At 36.9% G+C, this 24,058-nt stretch overlaps 1 protein-coding gene across 1 annotated transcript in view; it reads left to right on the top strand.

The window, feature by feature from the left end:
- CPEB4 (cytoplasmic polyadenylation element binding protein 4) overlaps nt 1-23,819 on the top strand; it is a 43,601-nt gene extending 19,782 nt beyond the window's left edge. The window contains exons 3-8 of the mRNA XM_064458699.1: nt 11,346-11,519; nt 13,756-13,845; nt 14,477-14,595; nt 15,512-15,626; nt 15,835-16,016; nt 19,384-23,819. Of these exons, the coding sequence (XP_064314769.1) occupies nt 11,346-11,519; nt 13,756-13,845; nt 14,477-14,595; nt 15,512-15,626; nt 15,835-16,016; nt 19,384-19,611 (908 nt within the window). The 3' untranslated portion in view covers nt 19,612-23,819. The remainder of the gene's footprint in view (nt 1-11,345; nt 11,520-13,755; nt 13,846-14,476; nt 14,596-15,511; nt 15,627-15,834; nt 16,017-19,383) is intronic.
- Nucleotides 23,820-24,058: the final 239 nt, after the last annotated feature.

The following is a 24,058-nucleotide window of genomic DNA, read 5'->3' as shown; positions in this document are numbered from 1 at the left end:
TGTTTTGCATACTTTCTGCCATCATGTTTATCAGGCTAGAAATGGCATGAAAGGAGCAGACAGAAAAGCCTGAAGTGCTTTTCTTAAACCTGGAGATGAAGAAGAAATGGGAGGTATAATGAGAATGGGGATGAGTTTTGGAAAAAGATAAGATGACTGATGGCATGAAAGTGTAAATGGGAACAAGCTCCTAGGAAAGTCATACAGAAACACTTTCTAGTAGTTGTCAGTCTTTGCATATACCCAAGAGTGACTATGCAGCAGCCTGAAATCTGACTTTTGCATCAATTACTTCAGATATTTTGAGAAGGAATTGTTATGCATATATAATTTCTGTATTCAATGTCTCTTATTTTAATTCAACATTAGGTAGAATGATGAGAGCTATTGATGAGGTGGATCTGAAAATACATCTTAGAGTAGATTTATCTACTTGTCTTAGTGTGTTGTTGGAATGCAGATTGGTTAGCTGTGATGCTAGTTTATTTGGTTGTTTTGTTTTTTTTCTCTCTGTAGTGTTGATAGTTGGACATTTAGATGAGTGGAACAGTCACGTGCCATCTGTAGGTGTGCAAATGTCAAGTGTCTTTAAAAGGTGCAGGGAATGGTATTCTCTCAACTTTTCTTAGAAGTCCTATTAACAAGAATCCCAGCTCAGCAGTCAGATTGGATAGGTATAAGAAAAAGATAAATTTTGTGTATGGAACATGGGGATACTTGTGATAGAATGACTATGATAGACTGAGTAGTGGACCAATGATTAGATAGTCGTATGAATCACTATATGACTATCTATGATAGAATAGAATCAAATATATAAAACAGTTTATAATACATTAATAAATTCCCAGTAATTTATAGTAATGTTACATACAAGTCTTCATATTGTCATTAGTGTTAGTGCAGAAATTATGAGGGAGATGGGGATAGCTTTCTGAAGGCATTCTAAAGTATGTCTTGGTGGTTCATGTGTCATTTTATATAATAAATAATGTTGGTGTCTGGTCCTGTATACCATTGTGAATCTAGACAGAGGAAATAAAGTGCTGTTTCTTTTAAAATACGGTTTTCTGTTTCTCTTCCCATTTCGATTGGGTGTGGGGAAGTTTTTCACATATATTACTGGAAAAAATAGTGTCTTATCTATGCTGGCTACTGTAAAAATGAAGAATGGGGAAATGTTATGCTGCAGAGACTTGAGCATACCTGTTGTTGACTTGCTTATGTTACTGTTTCCTTATTTTTGGGGAGGAAACTAAGAGGATGCTTGAAAAAGAAACAAAGCCCTCATGTTGCATTCCAGACTGTCTTGTGATCATTCCTTCCACAGACAAAAATAAATTGCTTTGAACCTATTATTGTACTTAAGGAACTCTTGTTTTAAATCTTGTGGCGTGTAAGCATATGCCAGTGTAAATCCAGCTCTTGCAAGTCACATGCAAGAATTGCATTTCAGGTTATTCATTAAAGCATTGGCAGAATTCATGGTATAGGTATGATGGTATAGGCAGATACCAGCATCTCTTGAGGCAAAATGCGACGTATAAGGAATCCAGAACAGAGTGCATGTGAACCATGACTGTGAATGGGAGGTCTGTGAAGTTTTTGCACCTTTTCCATATGTTTTTAAACAAGTTGTTCAATAAATTCTATCATAGGTTAAATAAATTGTTCTTGTCACTTACAAAATAAATTCTCTCTAGCGATTTTTAGCATATGACATCCCATTCTTTCCTTTCCCCTGTCAGAAAGTCCATCATTAGTGTGTATTTTGGAATTTACTGAAGTTGCCACATTTGAAGTAGTTCTGTGGCTGAGAACCTGATTTGCTCTTTGCTGACAGAGCTGTGTAATGCTTCTCCTTTTCCCAGTTGCAAACTTTGCCTTTCATTTTTTATTTTTAAAGTGAACATAGTGACAGTTTTAAGTGTTCAAAAGATAAATGCTGCCAATTTTTCCGTATCATAAACTGGAAGATGTATTGAGAGGAATGACTGGATGTTTTTATAAGTTCTTGTCTGTTCTCCAGAAGTCATACATTAATATAAAATAAAGCTCAGTGCCACCAGCAGTAGGGTGTCTTCTTTTCTGAAATACATGTAAAATTCCAACTAATATCCAGTCTTCAGCAGAGGGTTGTCCTCCAGGATTTGCTTTTCTGCTTTTGGTTTCTTATCTCTGACCTTGTGGAGGTTCCTGGAGGAGAGGGAAGAGTTCTATTCAAATACATCTGATATTTAAGGGTTCCACTTACATTGATTTGCAGTAACCCAGTGTAACGTAATTAGAATTATGGAAAAATATTGATACCTTGTAGACAAAGCTGTAGCTATGTTCAAGATTTAAAGCAGGTTTGTTTAGGAGAAGATTTCTCTGTATTCTTCTAATAGCAAAGAAAACTTCAAAGTTAGCTATGAAGCTTCTGTATTTTAGAGAGGAGTGAGACTGAATTTGGTTTGTCACCTTTCATGAGTACATAAGTGATTGCTGAAATGTATGAAAGGTCATCTCTTGAGGTTCAGTCCGCATGGCACTGTGTTAGTCTGGCAGAGTACCTGAGAGCATCAGCAGCAAAGGAATAATGACGGTGGTGGTTTTTGAAGCTCTGACGCAAAACTAACTGCAGTGTTTTCATAGTTAGCCTTTTTTTGGTTTCTATTTCCCCTTCAGACTTATGCTTGAATAGTGTGCTGGAAGCATATCTAGGGCTTTTTTGTCCTGGTTTCCCAATCTGGGAGTTAGCTTGAACTTCTCACAAAGGTGGATTTAACCAATGCTGGGCTGGACTGACTGAGTTGGAAGCACGTGTACCTTTCTGCCCTGGGTCACGCAGTGGTAGTGTCACTGGGTACTGCTACAGCTGGGTTTGTGCGGTGCATGGGAATGAGAGCCGTTAGGGGTTTTTTTATTTCCCCCCAAAGATTATTATTTTCTGAATACAACTGCACAATCTCTTCAGTTAGATGGCTTTGCTTTAGGCAGATTAAAGCCCTAAAAACCTGGAGCTCATTGAACCAGCCTTGGAAACAGTAGCTTTCACTTTCACTGTTCCTCAGCTTCTCTCCCCTTCGGCTCCCCCTGGTTATTTGATGTATAAAGTTGTCAACAATCAAGCTATTAGACATCATTATGCTGATAATCTGCTTTGTGCCGTACAGTCAAGTTCTACCTTTTTACCATGTGAACCCAATTAATTCAAAATAATCACAGGTAAAACAGTGTTACCACTGGAAGAACCGATGCTAAAAGGCTTTTTATAGATAGATTATCTTCAAGGTGTTAGAAGGAAAGAAATGGGCTTGCTTTTTTTTTTATGCCGGCTGTGCTTTGTGGCAGTGGTGTAGAATTCGAAAGGAAAGATTCTAGTCATACATGTACTTGAATGCTATGGAATACCAGAAACTTAATTTCATTAATGTTCTTGACAGAAGGACTGGGTAAATACTTGTCTTCAGGCATCTGGCTTTACTTGAAATAAAGCCTAATACTTGCATCTACAATAGTACTCCTGTTTTTCAGCATTTGTTTGGACGTTTTGGACATAAACTAGAGCTATATTTCTTATCACAAGCTTTTTTTTTATATTGTGTTTCTTTAAAAAAAGTAGGAAAAAATGCCGGTATCTCTGCCACTTAATTTTGCAGAATCAGTACTTCCAAAGGTGTTAATCTGTGATTTTATTGTGTGGTCAAATGTAGTCTACTTTTCTGGTTTCATGCCGACTTTGACATTGCTAAAGCGTGACAAATATGCATTCTTGAGATATATATATTTACAGAGAGAGTTGTTTATTTTTTGTAAGATGGTCTTAGATTAAGAAAATACTAATTGATCGTTTTTCAGTCTTTGAAGTTCAGTAGTGTTTGAAATCCACATAATAGGGAATCTCTCATATCCTTTTTTAGTAGCTTGTTTTTGGCAATGATTTTTAAAACGGGTCTCATTTGACAGTATAAAGATGGCTGTGGCTGTAGGATGCAAAGTTCTGACATGGAATAAGTTCACTGTCAGTGTAGATTTCTTAAAATTTTGATCAGTTTATTCTCTGTTGACAGAACTTATCCTGGATCAGGTATCACATGTCTGTGCCACTCTGTACCATGCATTGGCTGTTGATTCCACAGACAACATATCATGTGCTCGAGATAATTGGACAGAGATGAGATTATGTGCTTGAACTGGGCAAAATTTTTGCACACATGCACATGTCTTATGTTAACAGTTATGGAACTGTGGCCTAATCCTTTTGTCCTTAATATTTTAGAATTAAAACCAAGGAATGCATAAAAAGCAGTATTTTTGCCTGCCATGCAACACTTCATGACACTATCTGCTTTCCTATTGAAAATGTCACCCAAGACGTGAGTTGTAAGGCGCTTTTAAATAGGAAGAAATACCTTTGTATCTAGATACATATAGGTAGTTATGATTTTATGTTCTAATTTGAGAAAGTATATATGCCTCTCTGAAAATATGTGCCTTGGTCTCTGAACTGCTCCTTCATATGCAGAGATAATTTAACTAAAGGTAGGTTAAATATAGATGTTCTTTATAATTTTCATTTTTCTGCTTTTAGTTTGGTTAAAGATACAATTAGATTTTTCCTTAGTGAAATTGGGCTTCAGATGATCTTACAGAACTTCTTGTGAATTGTACCTGTGGTAGAAACATGTGGCCTATGTATTATATATGAAACGCATTGTGAAACATGAAGTGATGGTAAAATCTAACTCTTGACTTATAATCGACCCTACCTGCCCTCAGGGAGTAGTAGAGGAAAAAGGGTAATAAAATACTACAGTTTGTGTATTAATGGCCTTGTGTACGGCATTGCCAATCTTGCTACAATTACAAAATACAGTTTAGTGTAATTTAGAAATAAGGCTTTGCTGTTGGAATGGCAAAACCAGATTGTACTTGAATTATTTTTCCATAATATAAAAAATAAAACTCAAGAAAGCATAAATATTTCCTGTAATAGATTCAAGAATCTCTAGCTCACATTTAGAAATAATCCTGTGAAACTTTGATACTTCTCTTTCTCTAAAAGTTAAGTCGAAAGTGAAACAGAAGACCGATCAACACCAAATTATCTCCGTGTCTCTGTTGAGGGGAAGAAAATGACTAGCAGAGTAAATAGTTTCAGTGGAAGTTTGAAATTCTGTGTTTGTGTGTAGATCATATTTGCTTTCCAACGTAAGAAACTGGCCACCTAAGACCATCTATGTTTACGTTTTTTAAATATTATGGAAAGGTTTCAAGAAAGTCTTAGAGAGAACCTTATTATCCCTTTTTTTAAAGAATCTGGACTCTTACACTTTTCTCCATTTATATAATACTTAACAGATAGCCGATGATGGTATAGAGGCTTTGTTTTCCCTTCTACTCTTTACTGCTTTCATCTGCAAGAGTTGTAGCCCATTCCCCCGTAGTGGTTCCCTCATTTGTACTGCAGGTTCTTGTTTGTCACTTTTTGTCCGTAAAAATCAGCAGTTAAAATCATTACTTCATTCATGAAAGCTTAGGAAATTGGGATCACTTCAGCAAAATCCTGTTCAGCTTGAATATTTTTTCCTAGAGCCTGTATGATTGGTGTAGAATATGAAAAAGTATATGCAAGCTGATGTAAGTTTCCTAGCTTTGCTGGAGCGGGATTGTGGGAAGCTGTCTCAGTGGTAGAGCTGAGGCCTGGTGGAGGGGTGTGATTGGGTCTTACTTGTTCTCACAATCAGGTTATGCAAAAAAGTCAACATGAATATTTGTCTCTTTTAAATTTCAATAATATTTCTCAGTAACTTCAGTGATTAATGTGCATAGAAACCTGAAATTCCTTGGAACTCACTAATGAGGCTAGTCTGATTTGATCTTTGAGAGGAAAGAAATAAGAGCGTATCAGTTACTAATGTAGAAGATTGCAGTGTGTTACTATATTGGCCTCTGTGCCAAGGTAAAGAACAGAATTCCTGCCTTGAGGAGCTCTTGGACTAAAGATATAAATTAGGTACAGAACTGGGCAGGTATTACATCAACCTAGACTTTACATACCTTAAAACAACTATAGCAAGGTAGTGAGAATGAAGGTTACAACGCTAATTTAAATTGGAGCATTCAGTTGTTCTGTCCATTCCAGGGCTTTGACATTCATGTTAATGTCAACTGTGGATGCTTGTATAATTCTCCTAACTGTAACATGTCCTTAGAGTGCTGGGATGTCGTTCACAGGAGATACGGACCCTCTTGCTTGCTGGTACCTTTGCTTTAAACAGTCTACTCTTGAGCTGACCTTTTTATGTAAATCTTCCATGATTAATGGCACAAAATACACCTGAAATTGCTGCCATCCTGCAGTTTGGAAGGCAGCAAAACCCATTAAAGAGTGCCAGGTGCTCAGCCTGGGCACACTTTTTGCAGGACAACCTCGTAGGAGGTTTGGGGTCTTAACTGAGTTAGGACCTCTGCATACATTTTTCATACTTCCTTAGCAGAATAACTTTGTCATTGGGAACTGTGTGTTTTATGCAGAATCGCACGTGTGATCATATGCAACGTGCTTGACAGTCTTTTTGGTGCTTCCTATAGAGAGAAGAAAGCCCAACACATTTAATTGGAGATATATTGAACACAAAAGATGTGATTTAGAAAAAAAAAAAGAGGGAGATGGCCAGGAGCCCATTAAGTGTCTCAAATGAAGAAAAGACAAAAAATTGAGTGGGTTGCATATTCATTAAGTTCCTTAAAATGAAAGACGGTAAAAGCAGCAGATTTTTGCAAAAGATCATTGGCTTTCTGTATGGCTTTATTTCTTACATAGAAAGGAGTGTTGCAGGGAGGGCTGAGGTGACAAAATAATTGAAGCAGCTGCTAATAGCATTTTAAATTTCAGACTGATTTTATTGGAAAAATATTTCTGCATAGGTTATTAATAAGCAGTTTAACGGGTTGCGTGAACGCTTTGTATTTTTTAGGTTTTGTAACATAATTCTTCCTCAAGTATCTTATAAGATTAGTAAATCTGTCTAGGTCCTGACGCTGTGATGCCCTTTATGCAATTATCTGAAATGTTGAAGAAATGGGGAAAGGAAAAATATATTTGAGGAATCCAGACCAACATCGTCTGGAGATGTTGTCTCAGCATGAGAAATGAGACCAGTTGTCTCATTTCTCAGCAGGAGATAGGCAAGCATCCTGACCTTCAGAATTAAATCTCTTTCTCCAGTGGTAACAGTTACCTTAAGGCTTTGTTTATGGTGCAGCTTAGCTAGGGTAGTCCCATAGAAAAGATTTCTCTTAATATGAAATTATGAAAGCCAGAGACAGAACTGGTAAATAGCTGTCTTCCTGGCCTGCCAAAAGAGCATTCTTTAGTTTGTGGTGTATATTACATTGTGTGAAATTAATGACATGTGATGAGCTCTGAATTCAATGAGCAGAGAAAGTTTGTATCTGTGCTGCACTGGGGTAGTTTATAAAACTGTGGCTCCTGAGAAATGTTTTGAAATGTCAAATGATGGTATTTTGTGGGTTAGATGAAGCAAATGCAGAAAATAAGAAACAAATGAAGAAGAAAACCCAAATCTTAGTATTTGGTTCTCAAAACCTCTTCAGTAGTATTTGGCACTGGAAATACTTCCTAGCTGAGCTTTTTTTGTTGTTTTCCGTCCTTGACAGGAGAAAAATCCTATTGTTTTGAGTGACACAGGTGGCAAAGCGGTGAGGAGTCTGCTGACCTAAATTGTGGTCACAGATCCGCAGTGGGAATTGTAGCTCTGCTGCATGCTTTGTTGCCAAGAATGGGTGTACCAAGTGGAGGAGTTTGTGTGGTTTTGTTAGTAATTTAGAAACCACAAGCAAGATTTTTATGGCTTTATAGGCAGAGCTGTTTTTGAAAGTGCTTGATGTTTTCCAAACTGTGCAAAGCTTCTGGGCTTTGTCAGAAATGCAGTAAGATTACTGATTGCTTTCCATGAAAGGCAAGTTCCTTAAAACTTTCTACTTTGAAGACTATATGAGCATCTTGGATCTCTAAATTCAAAATTACTGTGGAAAAATTATACTTGTAAAAGCCCTCCTCAGCCTTTAAGATCCTCCTGTAAAGCCAGTACCTCTGTGAACGCTCGAGAGTATGCTGCAGTCTGAAGACTAGGGCTTCATTATTTTGTATTCTTGGTGTTCATTGTGAGTATCTCCATCAGCAAAAGATCAGAGAAGATCTTACAGATGTTAAATAATCATGAAGTAAATTGGATTGATATGATTTTTATTTTGAAAGAGGAAACGACTCCTGTTCTGTTGTGGTTTACAAATATTTAAATGCTTAAACTAATTGTCAGCCTCAATTTTGAATGAGGAAGCAAAATAAAATGCATGATGTGCTCAGAGCTTCTCATAGTACGTGCCAGGAGAAATCAAGTTTTGAAAACAGTTGGCCTGCTTTCAGACACAGATTTTAACGAGAGTAAAAGAGAAAGAATGTGCAAGTTTTGATTAGAAAGTTTGGCTGTATTCTGACAAGGGGTCCTGGAAGCCAGGACAGAAAAAATGTATTTTTTAGCAGTAGCATTGATTTTTTTTGTTTGTTTTTGAAAATGAAAAGTAGGAAGCAGTGGGTAGCTGTCGAATAATTACAGAGAAGTATATGAGAGTTAGTATGAGAGAATCTGTGTTGTACACAGACTGCAGGATATCTGAAAGGCAATTTTAGTGGCCCAGACATTTCCTCCTTGACTTTAAGTTTTTCAGCTGTTTATTTGCCAATAATAATTTAACCCAAGGATTTTGTGGGTTGTGCAAAGCTTTTATAGCAGCCTAATTTGAAGACAGAAATTAACACAATATTCTTCTACTTTCCTAGCGTTAGGGCTTTTACTGTTCAGATGAAGATCAGTGTTAGAGCATGCTTCAGCTTGGCAAGGTAGAGAGGATGGTGTGTTGCAGAATGTGTGAGGAGACCTGGGGCATGAGAAAAGATTCGTTTACTTATAGGCATTCACCCAGCAGAGGATTAAGGAATAGATTTGAAAATAAATGTGCAAATTAAGAACTAAAATTGTTTTCAGAAAGTCTCTCTGAGTATACATATATACTTTGTCAGCCTCGTGTCAAAATGTTTTACCAATACTTAACAGAGAATGTGCAAGGAAGGCATGGTATTTTGGGCGGTGGGGGAGGTCAGCTTGTGAACACCATTTTAAATGACCTGGAGTATGAAAAGGCTTGAGAATCACTGAGTTAGTATAAAGGCGGTAAAACAAGGTCTTTTGGTCCTTATAACAATGTTTGAAAGGCTGTTTTCTTTCTCATTTAACATGCAGCAAGGACATATGGGAGAAGGCGAGGTAACAATATTCCTATTTAATTTTCTAATGTTGACAATGTCTCATGGAAGAAATAACATTAAGTTGTTACTAGAGGGCAAATTCCAAAATTTAAGATTATGAAGCATCAGTTTCACGTGAATTTTACATAGTCTGCATGCCATAAATAAACATTTTAACTGAATTAGGTAGTACTCCACAGTAGTACGATTGAGGCTGAAATGATCACAGTCCTTAGAGTGGACATCATCTATGTGATTTGTTACACTGGAGGGCTGTGTTGCTCTGTTTGTGTGTATGTTATGAATGCCAATGCTGGAAAAGCTTATTTTGGTTCTTTTGGGTGCTAGATGGTTTTCTTGATGCAGCATAAACTATAGTGAATATATGTCCTGGCCTGCTAGGTTAAAGAACCAGATCCTGCAAGCATGCATGTTGAATTATCTAACAGCAGTGGTAATGCTGATGAACCTGAAAAAGTTTTTAGGTATGGAGAATTGCTCCCTTCCAACAATACCTGCAGGACTGGGGTCTTAAGGGATGAAACAGATGATGTGCATCAGTTCATTAGGGGAAAACAAAATAATGTTTAAGACTACATTACAATATTTTTATTGTAGTAGGAACCAGGTTTGCCTAGCTACAGAAATAGGCCTGATTATAGTTGATTTTCATTTTAATTAAAGGTGTACAGAGATTCTTGCAATTTCAAATAAAGCAAGCTGACTGAGCCTTCCATTTTTCATTTGTGTAAATTCTATGGACTGTGGATTTTACAGTATTTTTTTTTCTTGCTAGATGTTTTATTTTTTTGCATAGAAAATATCTGGATATTGGAACTGGTCCAGTTTTCTGTTTACAAGATGTTTTCTTTTTAAAAATAAATTTATTTCGAAGGAAGGAAGCAAGAGCAGAATAAATGAACCTTACCATACATTACTGTGGTAGATTGTAGTGAATCCTTAAAAAGCATAGTATACCGCATCATAGGCAAAAGGAAATATATCCTAAAACTTGTAGCACACCTCATTTGTTTGCTTACTTTCCCTATATATATTTATTTATTCCTAAAATGCTCCTTAAATGAGTAGAAGTCTATTCAGTTTGTTGTCTAGATATTGAATACTGAAACTAAAGGGTGAATTAATGGAAGAGATCAGCTTGTGTGCTCTATTTATGGTATTGTACAGTTGCATTTATAAATCAAGAATCTTACTTAAAAGTAATAAATATTATTGAGGAAATCTACGATAAAGGATTGTAATAGAAGAATATTGGGCTGTGAGGGGAAGCATGCTTACAACATTTTCTCTTAGAGTGAGTCCATTAACGAAACTCTGTTGTAACATCTAAGTAAACTTGCTTCTAGGAATGACACAGTATTGCCTAGTTTTCAGTCTTCATTTGCAGTAAATTACAGTGGGTCTTCCTGTTTTTATCAGGATATTTTTGTTATTTACAAGTGGGTGGTTTATGATATATTTTGATATCAGGTAATTTAAATGTGTAATATATTTAGCTGGTAGAATTCTTGTTTTCCCATATGCAGTGTGAAATTGTATCTACTCACTGTAAGAAGCTGTTCACTGGAAAATCACATACACAGCTTAGGTTTTAGTGATGTATGCTATTAAGAAAGTCACAGAAAAAAATTTGGCTTACATTCCATTGTGGTTTTACACCTTTTTTTTAAAAGAAATCTAACTGGAAACATGTAATATTATGGAAAATGGTCAACTTCAGCATCCCGTAGAAATACTGTTTTGTTTCAAATTTTCATTAGTTATAGTGCAGTTATGAAGAAGGTAGCAGTCTTTTCTCTGAAATTATGGATTTGAGTTATTGAATGATATTGAAAACTATAGGGATCATATGAAATTGAGAACATAACTGCTCATTAAAAGGGAAGATTGCAAACAGTTCTACAGCTAATGCAGCAACTAGCATATTTTTTTTGAAAATGGTTTAAACAGTGTGTGCTTTGTTCTGGTAGTATGGTTTTTTCTTTTTTTTTTCTACCCCCCTCTTCAGGTCAGTCTTCACTGTTTCCAATGGAAGACGGGTTCCTGGATGATGGACGTGGAGATCAGACTCTTCACAGTGGTTTAGGATCACCTCACTGCTTCTCCCATCAGAATGGAGAAAGAGTGGAACGGTATTCCCGTAAAGTCTTTGTTGGCGGACTTCCACCAGATATTGATGAAGGTATGCCCAGAAAATCTTATCCTGAGTAGTTCCTTCTGGCTTAACAACAGAACTGTGGTGTGAAACCTTTTTTGTGTTTGCTAACAAAGGATTGATTTCCAAACTCCATGGAAAAGCTTTGATATATAAAGGGATCTTTGCATGTTACCCCTTCCAGTCCATGGCAAACATGACAGAATTCTAACTACTTAAGGCTATAGTGTTGTTCTGCCATCAAAAAACAAAATTGTATGTTACCATGCATTTAACTGTCTTTTACAGTATAAAAAAAATTTTTAAAAAGGATAAAAAAGGATAAAAAAAGGATAAAAAAGGGAAAGTAAATAATAAATAAACAAGTAAATATCACCTGTTGAAACACATAAATACATTGCAATCATTTTATAGGCACCAGAAGCTAGTAGTAGGAAAAGTATTGCTAGTAGTTTTATAAAGTCTGTATAGCATACTAAGTCATAGCTCTTTATTTGGATGCTTATGTGTAGTTCTCAGAGGCTGTTTTCAGCAATTATTATGTCCTGTGGTAGCTTCTAATGTGTGCATCATGAGGGCTCAGGAATGAATCTGTACAGAGGCGGCTGGATACAGGGAGGAACCAGGAATCTGTGGTGGGTCCGTCATACAGACCAAAGTGACAGAACACTGCAGTTGTTATTTAAAGAAAAAAAAAAATGCAGAAGTGTCGTGAAGCGGTCAAATATAATATGGTCTTACAGGAGGAAAAATGGTCTTACAGTCTCTCTTTCTTTGTTGATGTTGGGGTTTTGTTTGTTTTTTAACTTTATGTCACCTTTGTTGTTTTAAAAGCAGATGAGCCCATTAATAGTTTGGTCTCTGTGGTCCCTAGCTATTGAAGAATAGGACCTTTCCTAAACCTGTGCTAGGAAGGTAGCTTCAATTCTTCAGAGTTGCTTCTGTCAGCGCTCTTCCTGTTAAATGCACAAGTATGAATTAGAATAAGGAGTATATGATTTAAAATCTATGTCACGGCTGAATTTTTGAGTTTTTTCTGATCCTGTTTCTAGAAAGCATTTTATATATGTGCTTTAACATTAAATTTGTGTTAAGTGCTGTTCTGAACGGAGTTTTGTTTTAAGAACAGGTATGTAGGGAGTATTGTTCTCCTTGGTTTATATCATGTAACCTTGATACAGTACCATTGCTGTATACCTTCCTGATGATCTGAAGTACGCACAGCAGCTGTCAGTACAGTGGTTTGTCAGTTGCTATTTCATTAGCAATGTCATCAAAGAGTGTAAACAAACTGAAAAAGACATAGTTAGTAACACCTTTTCAGACTCCTAACTGATTTTGAGGAAGGGGAAAACCCTCTAAATTGTATATTAGGCACCCCCAATAGTGTGCAAGTACAGAATGTATTACCATAAACAGAACACCGATGAGCAGTGTGCCAGTTTAGATGATGTTCCAGTAATGTGAAGTTTGTCGTTTTAGTTTCAATTTTTTAACAAAAAATTCTTGTCCAGAGAACTTTAACTAGCGATGGTTCAAGTGTGTTTGTGGAGAGGAAAAGGGAATAATCACTCGTTTTCAAGGAGAACAGAATTGCAGCTAGAAGATTTCTATGGGAGTAGGATGTGCAAATTTACACCAGTAATTTGAGGTCAAAGGCAGAATTGCAATGGATGCAAGAATTGCTTCTTGATATAGTAATATGTTCTTGCGATCTCTCCTATAAAATTACATAACTGTGTCCTGCAAGTTTACTCTGTTAGTTTGAGGTCAAGCTCAGATAGTGTTCGCACACGTGGCACTGGCATGTGATATGAACAGGCATGTCTGGGTCTTGTGATAGTCCCTTCAATTTTTTCCAGTCTTTCTGCAATTATAGGGCGTATTGGCAGAGCTGATTGCTTACTAGCAAGTCAGATAATTGTCTCTAAACTCTTTATGAGAGAATAGTTGAAGCTGGGTTATTACAGCTGTATAGATGCAGTGACTCCGTTTCTGCGAATTAGTGGGTTACAAGCTTTTATTTACAATCATCAGTAGAAAGAAAAGCTTGATCTTTGACCTGTCTTGTTTCCTAATGTGTGTTCTAACTTGTCATAAAGATTCACTGTCAGCTAGTAAGCATTGCTGTGAGCTGCTGAATCTTTAGAGTCACAGAATGTTTATTTATAGGGTGAAGCTATCTGAAATCAGTGTTCGTCAAGTGTCTTCCATTCAGTTTATTTTAATTGCAACTCGTGCCTTTTCCCTTCTGTCTTTACAGATGAGATCACTGCTAGTTTTCGTCGCTTTGGACCTTTGATTGTAGACTGGCCACACAAGGCAGAGAGCAAATCTTATTTTCCTCCTAAAGGTAAATATCTGATACCAATAACATTTGAGCATTTTCAAATAATTTTTCTTGATAAGACTCTGTTTTAGACAAGATTTTTGTGACAATGACCCGATGTTTAGGGGGCAAAAAGTTGAGTCCTTGGGACTGTTAAAAACTGGTGGAATTTAGGATGTGACTTTGCAGTTATCCTGCACTAAAAGAATTCTTCCTTAACTTCCTGTTTTTAGTTTATTCCATTTTCTTTTTTTCTGACCCTGTTGTTCTTCATTTTTGTAATAATTGTCGAGACTAGCCCTCTTTAAAGGGACTAAAAGCCCTCCAGAAAAGCTGGGAAGGAAGTACCTTATGTTAACAATCATCCTGGCAGGTTTGCCTCTACAGCTGTGACTTTTGTTCAGGTCATACTGCTGGCTTATCGTTTTCAAAGGAAATGGGGAGAGAGTGTGCTGAACAGCAAGCTCCCTGCTTTCCTTCATGTCTCTGCAGAGGACTTGCAGGGGCTGGGTTGGAAATGTGTGACAGCATCTCGAAGTTTGTGCCATACTGTATGGTAGCATGATGACTTGGTGCCAAGCATAATTCTGGGTTAAATTATTATCCTATAGGCAAATAGACAAAATAAGTTAGGTGTTTGTTTTCCCTTTTGTAGGATACGCATTTTTGCTGTTCCAAGATGAAAGCTCTGTACAGGCACTGATTGATGCATGTATTGAAGAAGATGGAAAGCTCTATCTTTGTGTTTCCAGCCCCACTATCAAAGACAAACCGGTAGGTAGAGTTGTCAGGGCCTGCACAATTCCTGTATGATACCCAGCAGTTGTTCTCTTCAGATGCCTTTTTTCCCTTTTTTTCTGTCTTCAGAGTGCTAATGTTTAAATTTCTTTGAGGTCAAATTAAGTTCTCAAAGAGAAAATCAACTTATTTTTAAACTAGATATTATGAAGTTTTTTAGTCTAGTTACAATTCATATTTTTGTTAGAGAAAGGTTTACTAAATTTCACCATTGCTGATGTAATAAATATATTTCCAGGCAGGTATTTCATGCTTATTATTGAATAAAATGTATAATTCATATTGTCTGAGTGTTGCATGTAACATGTTTTGACAGAGACAAATTAAATCCAAAAAAACATAATGTGGTGGCATTGAATGGTAAATTATTAGTACAAATGGTTTGGGGGCTGATGTTCTGTTCATAGTTAGAGAGACTTCTGCTATATTCCCATACTTCAAATTTGGCCAGCTGTAGGCAAATACAAAGCAGCTAGTTTTGCATGGTAAGTAAACATGCAACTTTGTGCACTGGGGCCTGTTGCACTGAGATAACGCTAGTCTAGTGCTTACACTTGGCTAGAACAACACAAATAGCACAGATATGTATGCACCAGTGTGGCTCATACAGCAGAGTTCAGTCATGATTAAGGAAATGTGTATGTAGAGGGTGAGTTTTTTCCCAGAAGTTTGGGTAACAAGGAAGTGGTGAAATTTAGTATGATCAAGTGGTCTGTCTTAACAGAGCCTATTACCATTCCATTTTGAGAAATGATTGCTGAATGAGTAGAAAATTAGTTTAGAAAGTACAACCGTTTAAGAGGTTTCTTCTTTGTAGGACACTGTTTTAACTTATATTACTGAGATATTTTGAATTGTGAATGGTTAAAAAAAACAGGCTTTTTGTCCATAGGTTCAGATCCGGCCTTGGAACCTTAGTGATAGTGATTTTGTTATGGATGGTTCACAACCTCTTGACCCACGAAAAACCATTTTTGTTGGTGGTGTTCCTCGGCCTTTACGAGCAGGTACACTGCGTGTTCCGCAGCACTGGGCATGTTGAATAAGCAGTCTGATTTGGGGAGCAACGGGGGAAACAAGTTATCTCAGCAAGGGAAGTATTAAGTGTTCTTGACACTTATAGTGGGGGATGTGAATACAAATTACTGTTTCCTTTGATGCTTTCAGAAGAATTACCAAGTCTACACCACTGTTTTGTTTTCCTTTCTGGTTTAGTGGAACTTGCAATGATAATGGATCGGCTGTATGGAGGGGTGTGCTATGCTGGAATTGACACAGACCCTGAGCTGAAGTACCCAAAAGGAGCTGGGCGGGTTGCGTTTTCTAATCAACAGAGTTACATAGCTGCTATCAGTGCTCGCTTTGTTCAGCTGCAGCATGGAGAGATAGATAAACGGGTAAGGTCTTCAAGCATATTCTATTTTTGTTCAGTGCTTTCTCTAGAAATGCTTTTCCATGTAAATGTGTGTCATTGTGAAGACTGTAAATGTTATATCAGATTAATTGCGTATTTAGGGCTAGATTGTGCCGCTTGGATACAACACGGATCAAAAATGAAGGAGTGGTACAGAGCTGTTGCTTCTGGAACGTGGGAGGCAACTGTGAAGCAGACTTTCTCAAATCGCTTAGCATAATGGGAAGCATGTCAGCTGCCTTGCCCTTTTATAAGAATATTGCACTCGTCATATACTCCCACTGCAAGTACTTGCCCTTGTAGTGTTTGTATAATGTCAGGGAGTAAGGATTCTGCCAAGCATGGAGCAGTCTTAACTCCTGTCTGCATCTTTTGAGGCAGTGGGCAGAATCTGGCCTTTGTGTTACACATTGTGTGCTGGGTGTTCCTAAAGGGCATCATAGTAATGCACTGTAAACTCGTTAGTGTGCATTACAGCCGCACGGTCATCCTCTACAGCTTACGTAAAGGCTGTGTCTGCTTATTTCATTCCTTTATTATTATACTTCAAAGGAATATGCCAAATGGACCTGCAGTTTGCTTGCCTCTGCCCTCTCAGCTGCATAAAATGTGAATTTGCCAATTACAGTGATCTTTGGGCCCCAGTTTTGAGAAAGTCAGATCCTCACATCTGCCATTCTGTCTACTTCATGCTTTGTCTCTGGATTTTTCTTACACAACTGTGATTATTGATCTTAATTTTATAATTACTACAGAGGAAAACCCTCAAACTTGGCTGATTAGCTGATTATCATTTCACTTCTGCTTTGGCTGTAAAGCTTGGGTAAAAGAATTGTAACAACAATTTGACTGGCCCTGTGAATTGGAATGTCTTTGTTCTAGTCTTGGCTCTGAAATAAGTTCTGTACGGCTTTGAACAAATAATTTGGGCCACCCTTGTGCAACTTCTGCTTGCATAAGCAGACATTTGGGTGAATAGGTCCATTGAAGCTGGTGGGACTACAAATTCAAGTACGTACTTGTGAACTCTAGCAAAAATTTTGCAACCTATTTCCCCTTCCTTCTTTTCTTCCACTCCTCCTTATTTCCTCATTTTGTGTGTAGTTAAGTTCTCAGAGGATTCATTATAAGAGGGGTTGGTGCATGAGAGATACAAAAGTGCAATAGCGGCAATACTACTTTTATTAATAATTTTTTCCAATTAAGTTTTTTCTATAAAAATAAAAATGAAATTATGAAGAAGAGGGATTTCCTGTAAAACTAGGCAAGGAGGTGCTGCTAAAGGGTGTGCCCTTCAAAGAGATAATGCAAATAAAATGCTCAGTGGCCTGCAGCACCCACCACCTCAGACCTTCTGATGGGTGCTGCCACCATAAGTGTGCCTGATGAAGTTGCTGTAGTTTAAGCTATTTCTCTGTAGTTGGGCAACCTCGATACACTTAGTGCAAGTAACAATTGCAGGCCATATTTGGCACATGCACTTCAGCACACATTGAATAAATGTGCTGAGGAGTCTGACTGTTATCTGTGGGTTGCAGACTTGCACAAAACCCAGACCGCAGTAACAGGCTAAAGCAAGCAGAGGTATAAATTACCTGTGCCGTAGTTTGGCCTCTGAATATGCCTGAGTAGACAAAATAGAGACGCAGAATTGCCATGTTAAGATGGTGGGCATAACATATTTGTAGGTTCTCTTCTTAGCACTTATAGAAGACAACACTCATCAATGAATACCCAACCTCAAACTACACAGCAAACTAGGTGATGAAGGGAGAATGTGGTGTTAGGAATACTTGTCTGCCTCTGCTCTTTTATAATTTCATTCTTCTGAGTTGGCATGGAGGAGTGTTTGAGAAATGGAACGCTAGCAGTGGAAGAGGAGGAAAATTGAGGCCAAAAAAAAGGCTGGTGTACTGTTTTCAAGCAGTTTATATGTACTATAAGCACAAATGGCATCAAACTACTGTAGTGCCCTTTCTGGACTGTGATAAATTGGCTAAGTTTAAAAACACAGGAACTTTTGAACATCCTTATTGGAATGAGCTGGCATACCTCTGAGGTTTGAGGGATACAGAAAGGAGCATCTCTAAGCCATATGCAGAGATAACAGGTTAACAGTAGAGACACCAGTCACAGTCTGGATATTTGGAAATGTATGTGAAAACACCTAATTAAATGAGCTTCAGAGAAGGCTCACAAACACTTCTAGAACAGGAGCTTGTACCTGTACTTTTTTAACATGAAGTTCTGTGTTGGTCTTCTGGTGTCACATGGACCTTTCACAGTTCTGTGGAGCGAAGGAATGGGAGTGGAGGTGATTACTGGTTTTGAGGTGAAACTGAGCCTTTAGGGGATGGCAGTACTGCAGTTGTGATTTAAACACATAGGCATGTCTAAACGAGCTGTGCTCTAGCCAGCTTGGTTACTGCAAGCAGTAAGCTTTGCTGTGCTGTCACAGAGAAAACACTCCGGAGTGCTGCGAGCAGAGTTTTGTAGCCCACACTACAGCAGGCTTGGTTTTGGTATGCAAATGTCTAGATTAAAAGCTAGTAGTCTGCAGATGTTGCAGTGTAGATGTATCCTTGGAGCACCAGCTGGTAAGTTCCTGTGAGTCATTATCAGTTAAGAACTTGAAGAAATTTCTCTTCTCCTTTCTTGTTTGCTGTACTGAATTACTGCTCATCATCTGGCCCTTAATGTCAACAGCGTAGGTGGCCATCAGTCCCATTCTAAGTGTCTCATTTGATCCCAACAAGATTAGGTAGGTTTGCTTTTGCTGAGAGGACTAAGGCTCAGAAAAAGAAAACAGAAATGTGCTGTTCGTTAAGTTGATACATGAAATTTTTTTAAGTTGGAAATTCAGACACTGAAATTTGCAGACCATGTGCATATTTAATCTGCAGTTACAATGTTGTGTAAACAGTTTGCATTCCTACCTGAAAGGAGGGGAGCTTAATTGTGTATCACCATACTTGAAAATAAATCCCCAGTATTCTCCAGGGTTTTGATGTGAGCCTGTGTATGAGTTCTGTAACAATAGATTGATTCATCCTTTCTGTGAATCAGTGACAGCATGTGTGACACTGATGGTCAGCATTGATTTCTGAGTTTTTTTAAGGCTCGAGGAGGACAGTGGGAGCAGGATTGTTTTCAAGTTAAGTGCCTGTAATTTTGGGTGTTTAATGACGATGATCATGTGTAATGAGGGGGAAAATTCTGGAGTGTGATGTTCCCCACTACAGAACGGCAATCACTATCCTGCTAGAACACAGGTAGTAAATAGTGTGGAATTGTCATTATTTACATTGTTATTAAGAACTGTAAACTTTCTTCTCACTTTCTGAATACAGGTGGAAGTTAAGCCATATGTCTTGGATGATCAGCTTTGTGATGAATGTCAGGGGGCCCGTTGCGGTGGAAAATTTGCTCCATTTTTCTGTGCTAATGTTACCTGTCTGCAGTATTACTGTGAATATTGCTGGGCTGCTATACATTCACGCGCTGGCAGGGAATTCCACAAGCCCCTGGTGAAGGAGGGAGGAGATCGCCCAAGACATATTTCATTCCGCTGGAACTAAATGATCACTGCAGTGCTCATATGCAGGCCTCAAATTAAGTGCACTCTTCTGTTATCCTGATTGTCCCTACCCCACCCTACCCTTTCTCTTATTCAAGATAGCATGTCTTTTTGTAGTAGTCTGTAATTTAACAATAGTATAATGAAAGAATGACCTATAATATGGGTATTTTGTAGATTCTTGTCATTGAAAACTGTATTGGGAACTCCTTTTCGTATTGATAACATGTTGCAAAGTGAGATGCATTCTCTTGTCTTTCCTACTGAGAGGATACTTAATTTCGTGCAACATTTTCTAAGAGGAGAGAAAAATATTAAGAGAATTGAAACAATAGAGTATTTTGGGTTTTTAATTAAATTATTGTTAATAAAGAACATAAGAATACTTTTATTAAAATAACCGTGTAACAGTAACACTATCAGTCTGTTCTGACACTTTTCCCCCAGGGAAGCCTGTTTTTGCCTCTCTTTTTGTTTCGACTTCAGATTTTTCCAGCAACAGATGAAGTTAGCATTTACCTACCAACAGGAAAGAGCATGTTTAAAGCAACAAAAATGCATGAGCAAGGTTGAAGCAGCATTATAATAAGGATCTTTTTTAAAAAAATCTGTTAAGGGTTTTGAGGCTGAAATTTTAGCTCGGTATGTATCTGACCGTGCCTCTGACACCACCCACATCCAAATTACTAATGAGATAGGCAGAGCTTACTATATTTTCATCAAAATGATTACATTTTAAGAACTCCTGAATGTAAAAGTTGAGTAAAGTTACTACTGAGGGGGGAGTGCACTTTTTTTTTCTTTTAAGAGAGCTCAATTGTCTGGTTACAGCCCTAGAAATCCTACCAAAGCTAGATTAATGACAACTAGTTAACTGGCATTTCCTCTCCTGAAGGATAAATATATAGATTTTATTTTTGATGGCTATATATAACTCTATATCCTAATATACTAACATTCATCAGGGGCCAGCCTTTGCTCTCCATTTTGACGTGAAAAAGTAGAAAACCTAAAGATACCTCAAGGATATCACTGATTTTTACTGAAGTTTTGATATTCCATTGTGTCACACAAACTAAAATTGGCTGCTTATTCGTTTCCCATCTTGGATGTAATGTTAGTTTTAAATACCCTCTAACTTAGTTGTAACAGAAGGCATGAACCTAAGCAGTTTCCAAGTCTTGTTTTGCACTGTTTTCTGAATTTGTGCATGAAATGGTGCAAGCGTGCATATGCCTTTCTTACTCTTCCTGTAGAAAGAATCCTAACTAAGTTTCCACCTCTTCAGAACTTAATATGGGGAAATAAAGAAACACAGGTATTTGAAGTGCCAACATTGCTAAGTTAATGCCTGCTTTATTATAAATAAGTTCTACCTTGAGAAGCATTAACACAGTACATGGTAATTAAACGATGAAGAGTGGGTGCAGGGGTTTAGTTTGAAATAGTTGAATGAAGGAGTAGTTCTGAAAATTATTTTTATTACTTTTAAACTAATGCCCTGGCCAACTTCTCTAATGATTATTTAGCAGTGTGCAAACAAACAAACGTAGTGGCAATCTTCTGAACTGCCCAAGTGGCGTGGTACCATCCTAGATTCTCTCAAACCAAAGACTTGCCTCAGCACTGCTTGGGAAACATCTGCTCCGTTAAAAGCCTTTGTCGCCCCCCCCTCATCCCGTTCCCCCAGCCCAGATTATCTTTATGAGAAGCAGTTTTTATTTTCAATACAGGCTTTAATGAACTATACCTTACTAAGTTCCAAAGGTCAAAATGGAGACATTTGCTGTCTACTAGTCAAGTATAGAAAGGGAGCTGCTTTTAATGAAATCCCTGAAAATATTGACAACAGTAATGCAAATGCAGAGTGCTCTTGTGTAGATTGTCAGGGACTTTTTTTTCTCTGAAGTACATAATTATAGTTGGAATGTTCCTTTAATTTTTTTAATGCTTGTAGGTGGCTTGGGGTGTGCTATTGTGCCGATCCTACCCAGTAAACAGGTGAGATGGGTTACCATTACAAGAAATAACACTGTTTGAGAACTAGCTTTGAATAATAATTTTCCCTTTGTACATGACCTGCTGAATTTCGGTACAGTGTTTTTGTAGCTAACTTATTTTGTCATGCACATAATGTATATTTGTTATGCACTACTTTTGTATATCTTGTTTTTCCAACAGTGAGCATTTTTAGGCACACTTTTCACTGACGGGATATCTCTTTATGCAATACCTCAATTTTTCATATTGCAAAGAGTAGCTTTTTGTACTTTTATTACTGAGAGATCTTCATATACTTCATTTTTTAATATAAATAATTTTAATAAATTTTATTTTCTTATATTCTGCTTTTTATACATTTCAGTGCTCTGCATACATTTTGAATTATGGATGTTGTGCACTGGCAATGCTATTTTAGAATCTGCAGAGAAAAGAAAGCATGTTGCTTAAACATCTTAGCCCAGCACCAGGTATTTGGTGTACATATAATTTAAGAAATAGTATATGTAAAGTTGAGAATTAAAGAAGAAAAGCATGAAAGTGACAAATGACACTGTCTTTAGACCCATGAAATTTAAATGCATAAATATAGTGTAGAAATTTAAAAGTAAAGAAACATCAAAATTGTCTACCGCTTCTTACTAAGTTTTTAAAAATTATACACAAATGCAGACGTTTTTGGTGAATGTTTAGCCATTTTTAATATTACTAAAAAATTGATGTTAGGTGTTTGATGCAGAAATGTGTCTGCTCTTTTAAATTATATTTAAAGAATAAAAGAGAGCCTGCTAAGTGGCAGGCATGTAATGTTAGTATGCATGACTAATGTAAGGAATTGTTATTCTACTAATATTCACTTGTGATTGTGTGACAAGCGTGTTTACAGATTATTTGGTTACACTTCGATTTACAGGGCATAAACAATTATATACATTACTCTGTACTTAAATAGTGATTACATGTCCTTCTGATTACATGGGATTTGTAGTTGGGGTTACCATGTAGCTCCAAACTTAATTAACATGTAATTAGGTTACCAGTCTTAGGGTATCACTTCAATTTGCAAAGGGGTAAATGAGCATGTAGTTTTATCACACTAGCATGGCACTGGCCATGTATTTACAATGTAGTTACAGAGTAATTACATGGTTATTTTTGCAATGTAAAATAAAGTGTTTCTGATTATTTTATATGTAAAGGAACCCCACTGCCCCGTGCTTTTTGGTATAGTATATACTTCTCCATACACAGACCTCTGCAGAATGCAAATTTAAAACTTGCAGTGAATGAATTTAGAGTTTTCTAAGGATGCTGTTGGAAAGACTTGATAATTCACCCCTTTTGTTTTTGAAGAGTTAAAACCTTCTGTTAAAAGGTGATTTAAAACTTGAATGTGATGAATTGTGGCAAGTTAACTTCAAGTTATGTGCAATACCTATTTCAGACTTCTGGAAGATCTTTGCAGTGTAATTCTTTGTTTTTAATTGCAGACATTTAAAAATGTCATTTTCTACTGTTCTAGTAAATCCTCTTTCTTGCTGGTGTTTCTAAAGAAAAGAATCAGAAATCAATCTTTCTACTAATGTAAATTTGAGATTATTTTTAAAAATGGAATAAAAGGTTTTGGTCATTTGCTTTATTTTATTATCTTATTTTAAAGCTACTGTGATAGCATTGTAAGAATTGGGACAATATTGTATTCAACTGTTTTATTTTTTATATTTTTAAATTTTAAAGTATAATTAGTTTTTATAATTTTCATCAGATTTTTTTGTTATATTTTTTGGAAGTGAAACTTTTAGCAAGTGGGTGTCTAGTTTTTACTAATCCCTAATATGTTTTTCCCCCAATGTATTGCTCATATTATCAGAAGGAAAAGTTATTTAAGTATGTCAGTTAATTGTACTACTTGGCTGAATTTCCATATAGTTTTTACTGTGTATGGGGAGGTTGTAGTATTTATTATAGCATTTTAAATAAGGGTAATTCATTTTTTATTAAAGTCATTTTCACGTTTAAGTTCATATTTTTGTATGTTCTACTCTAAGTTATATAACACAAGTTACTTTTTTAAAGAGTTCATTTGTTGAAGTGCTAGTGAAAATTAATGTTATTAAATAGTTTGCAAATGACTATTTATACCAGTATGCATATAATTTTTAAATATTTGTAATGTGAGATGTTGAATGAATAAAACTTTTAACTCAATGTTGCTTCTTAACTTTTTTATTTTAAGCTTCCTGTAGAAACATGTTCCTCTGTGGCTGAGGCTCATGGGGCTTGGGGAAGCGATTTTGATGAAGTGCACAGCACACATCTGGCTATATGATGCGTCAAGTGCTTTAGGCAAAGTTCTGCAGTTCTGTTCCAGTCAAAACTTGGAGCATGGTTTTGTAGGGGGGTGTGTGAGGGAGGGTATAACCACTTGAGAGATGCCGAGGACCCTG

This window comes from Phalacrocorax carbo, chromosome 8, assembly GCF_963921805.1.
Source record: "Phalacrocorax carbo chromosome 8, bPhaCar2.1, whole genome shotgun sequence".
Classification (NCBI taxonomy): Eukaryota; Metazoa; Chordata; class Aves; order Suliformes; family Phalacrocoracidae; genus Phalacrocorax; species Phalacrocorax carbo.
Note: the sequence above shows the minus strand (reverse complement) of the source record. Positions and strands in the feature narration are given on the sequence as shown.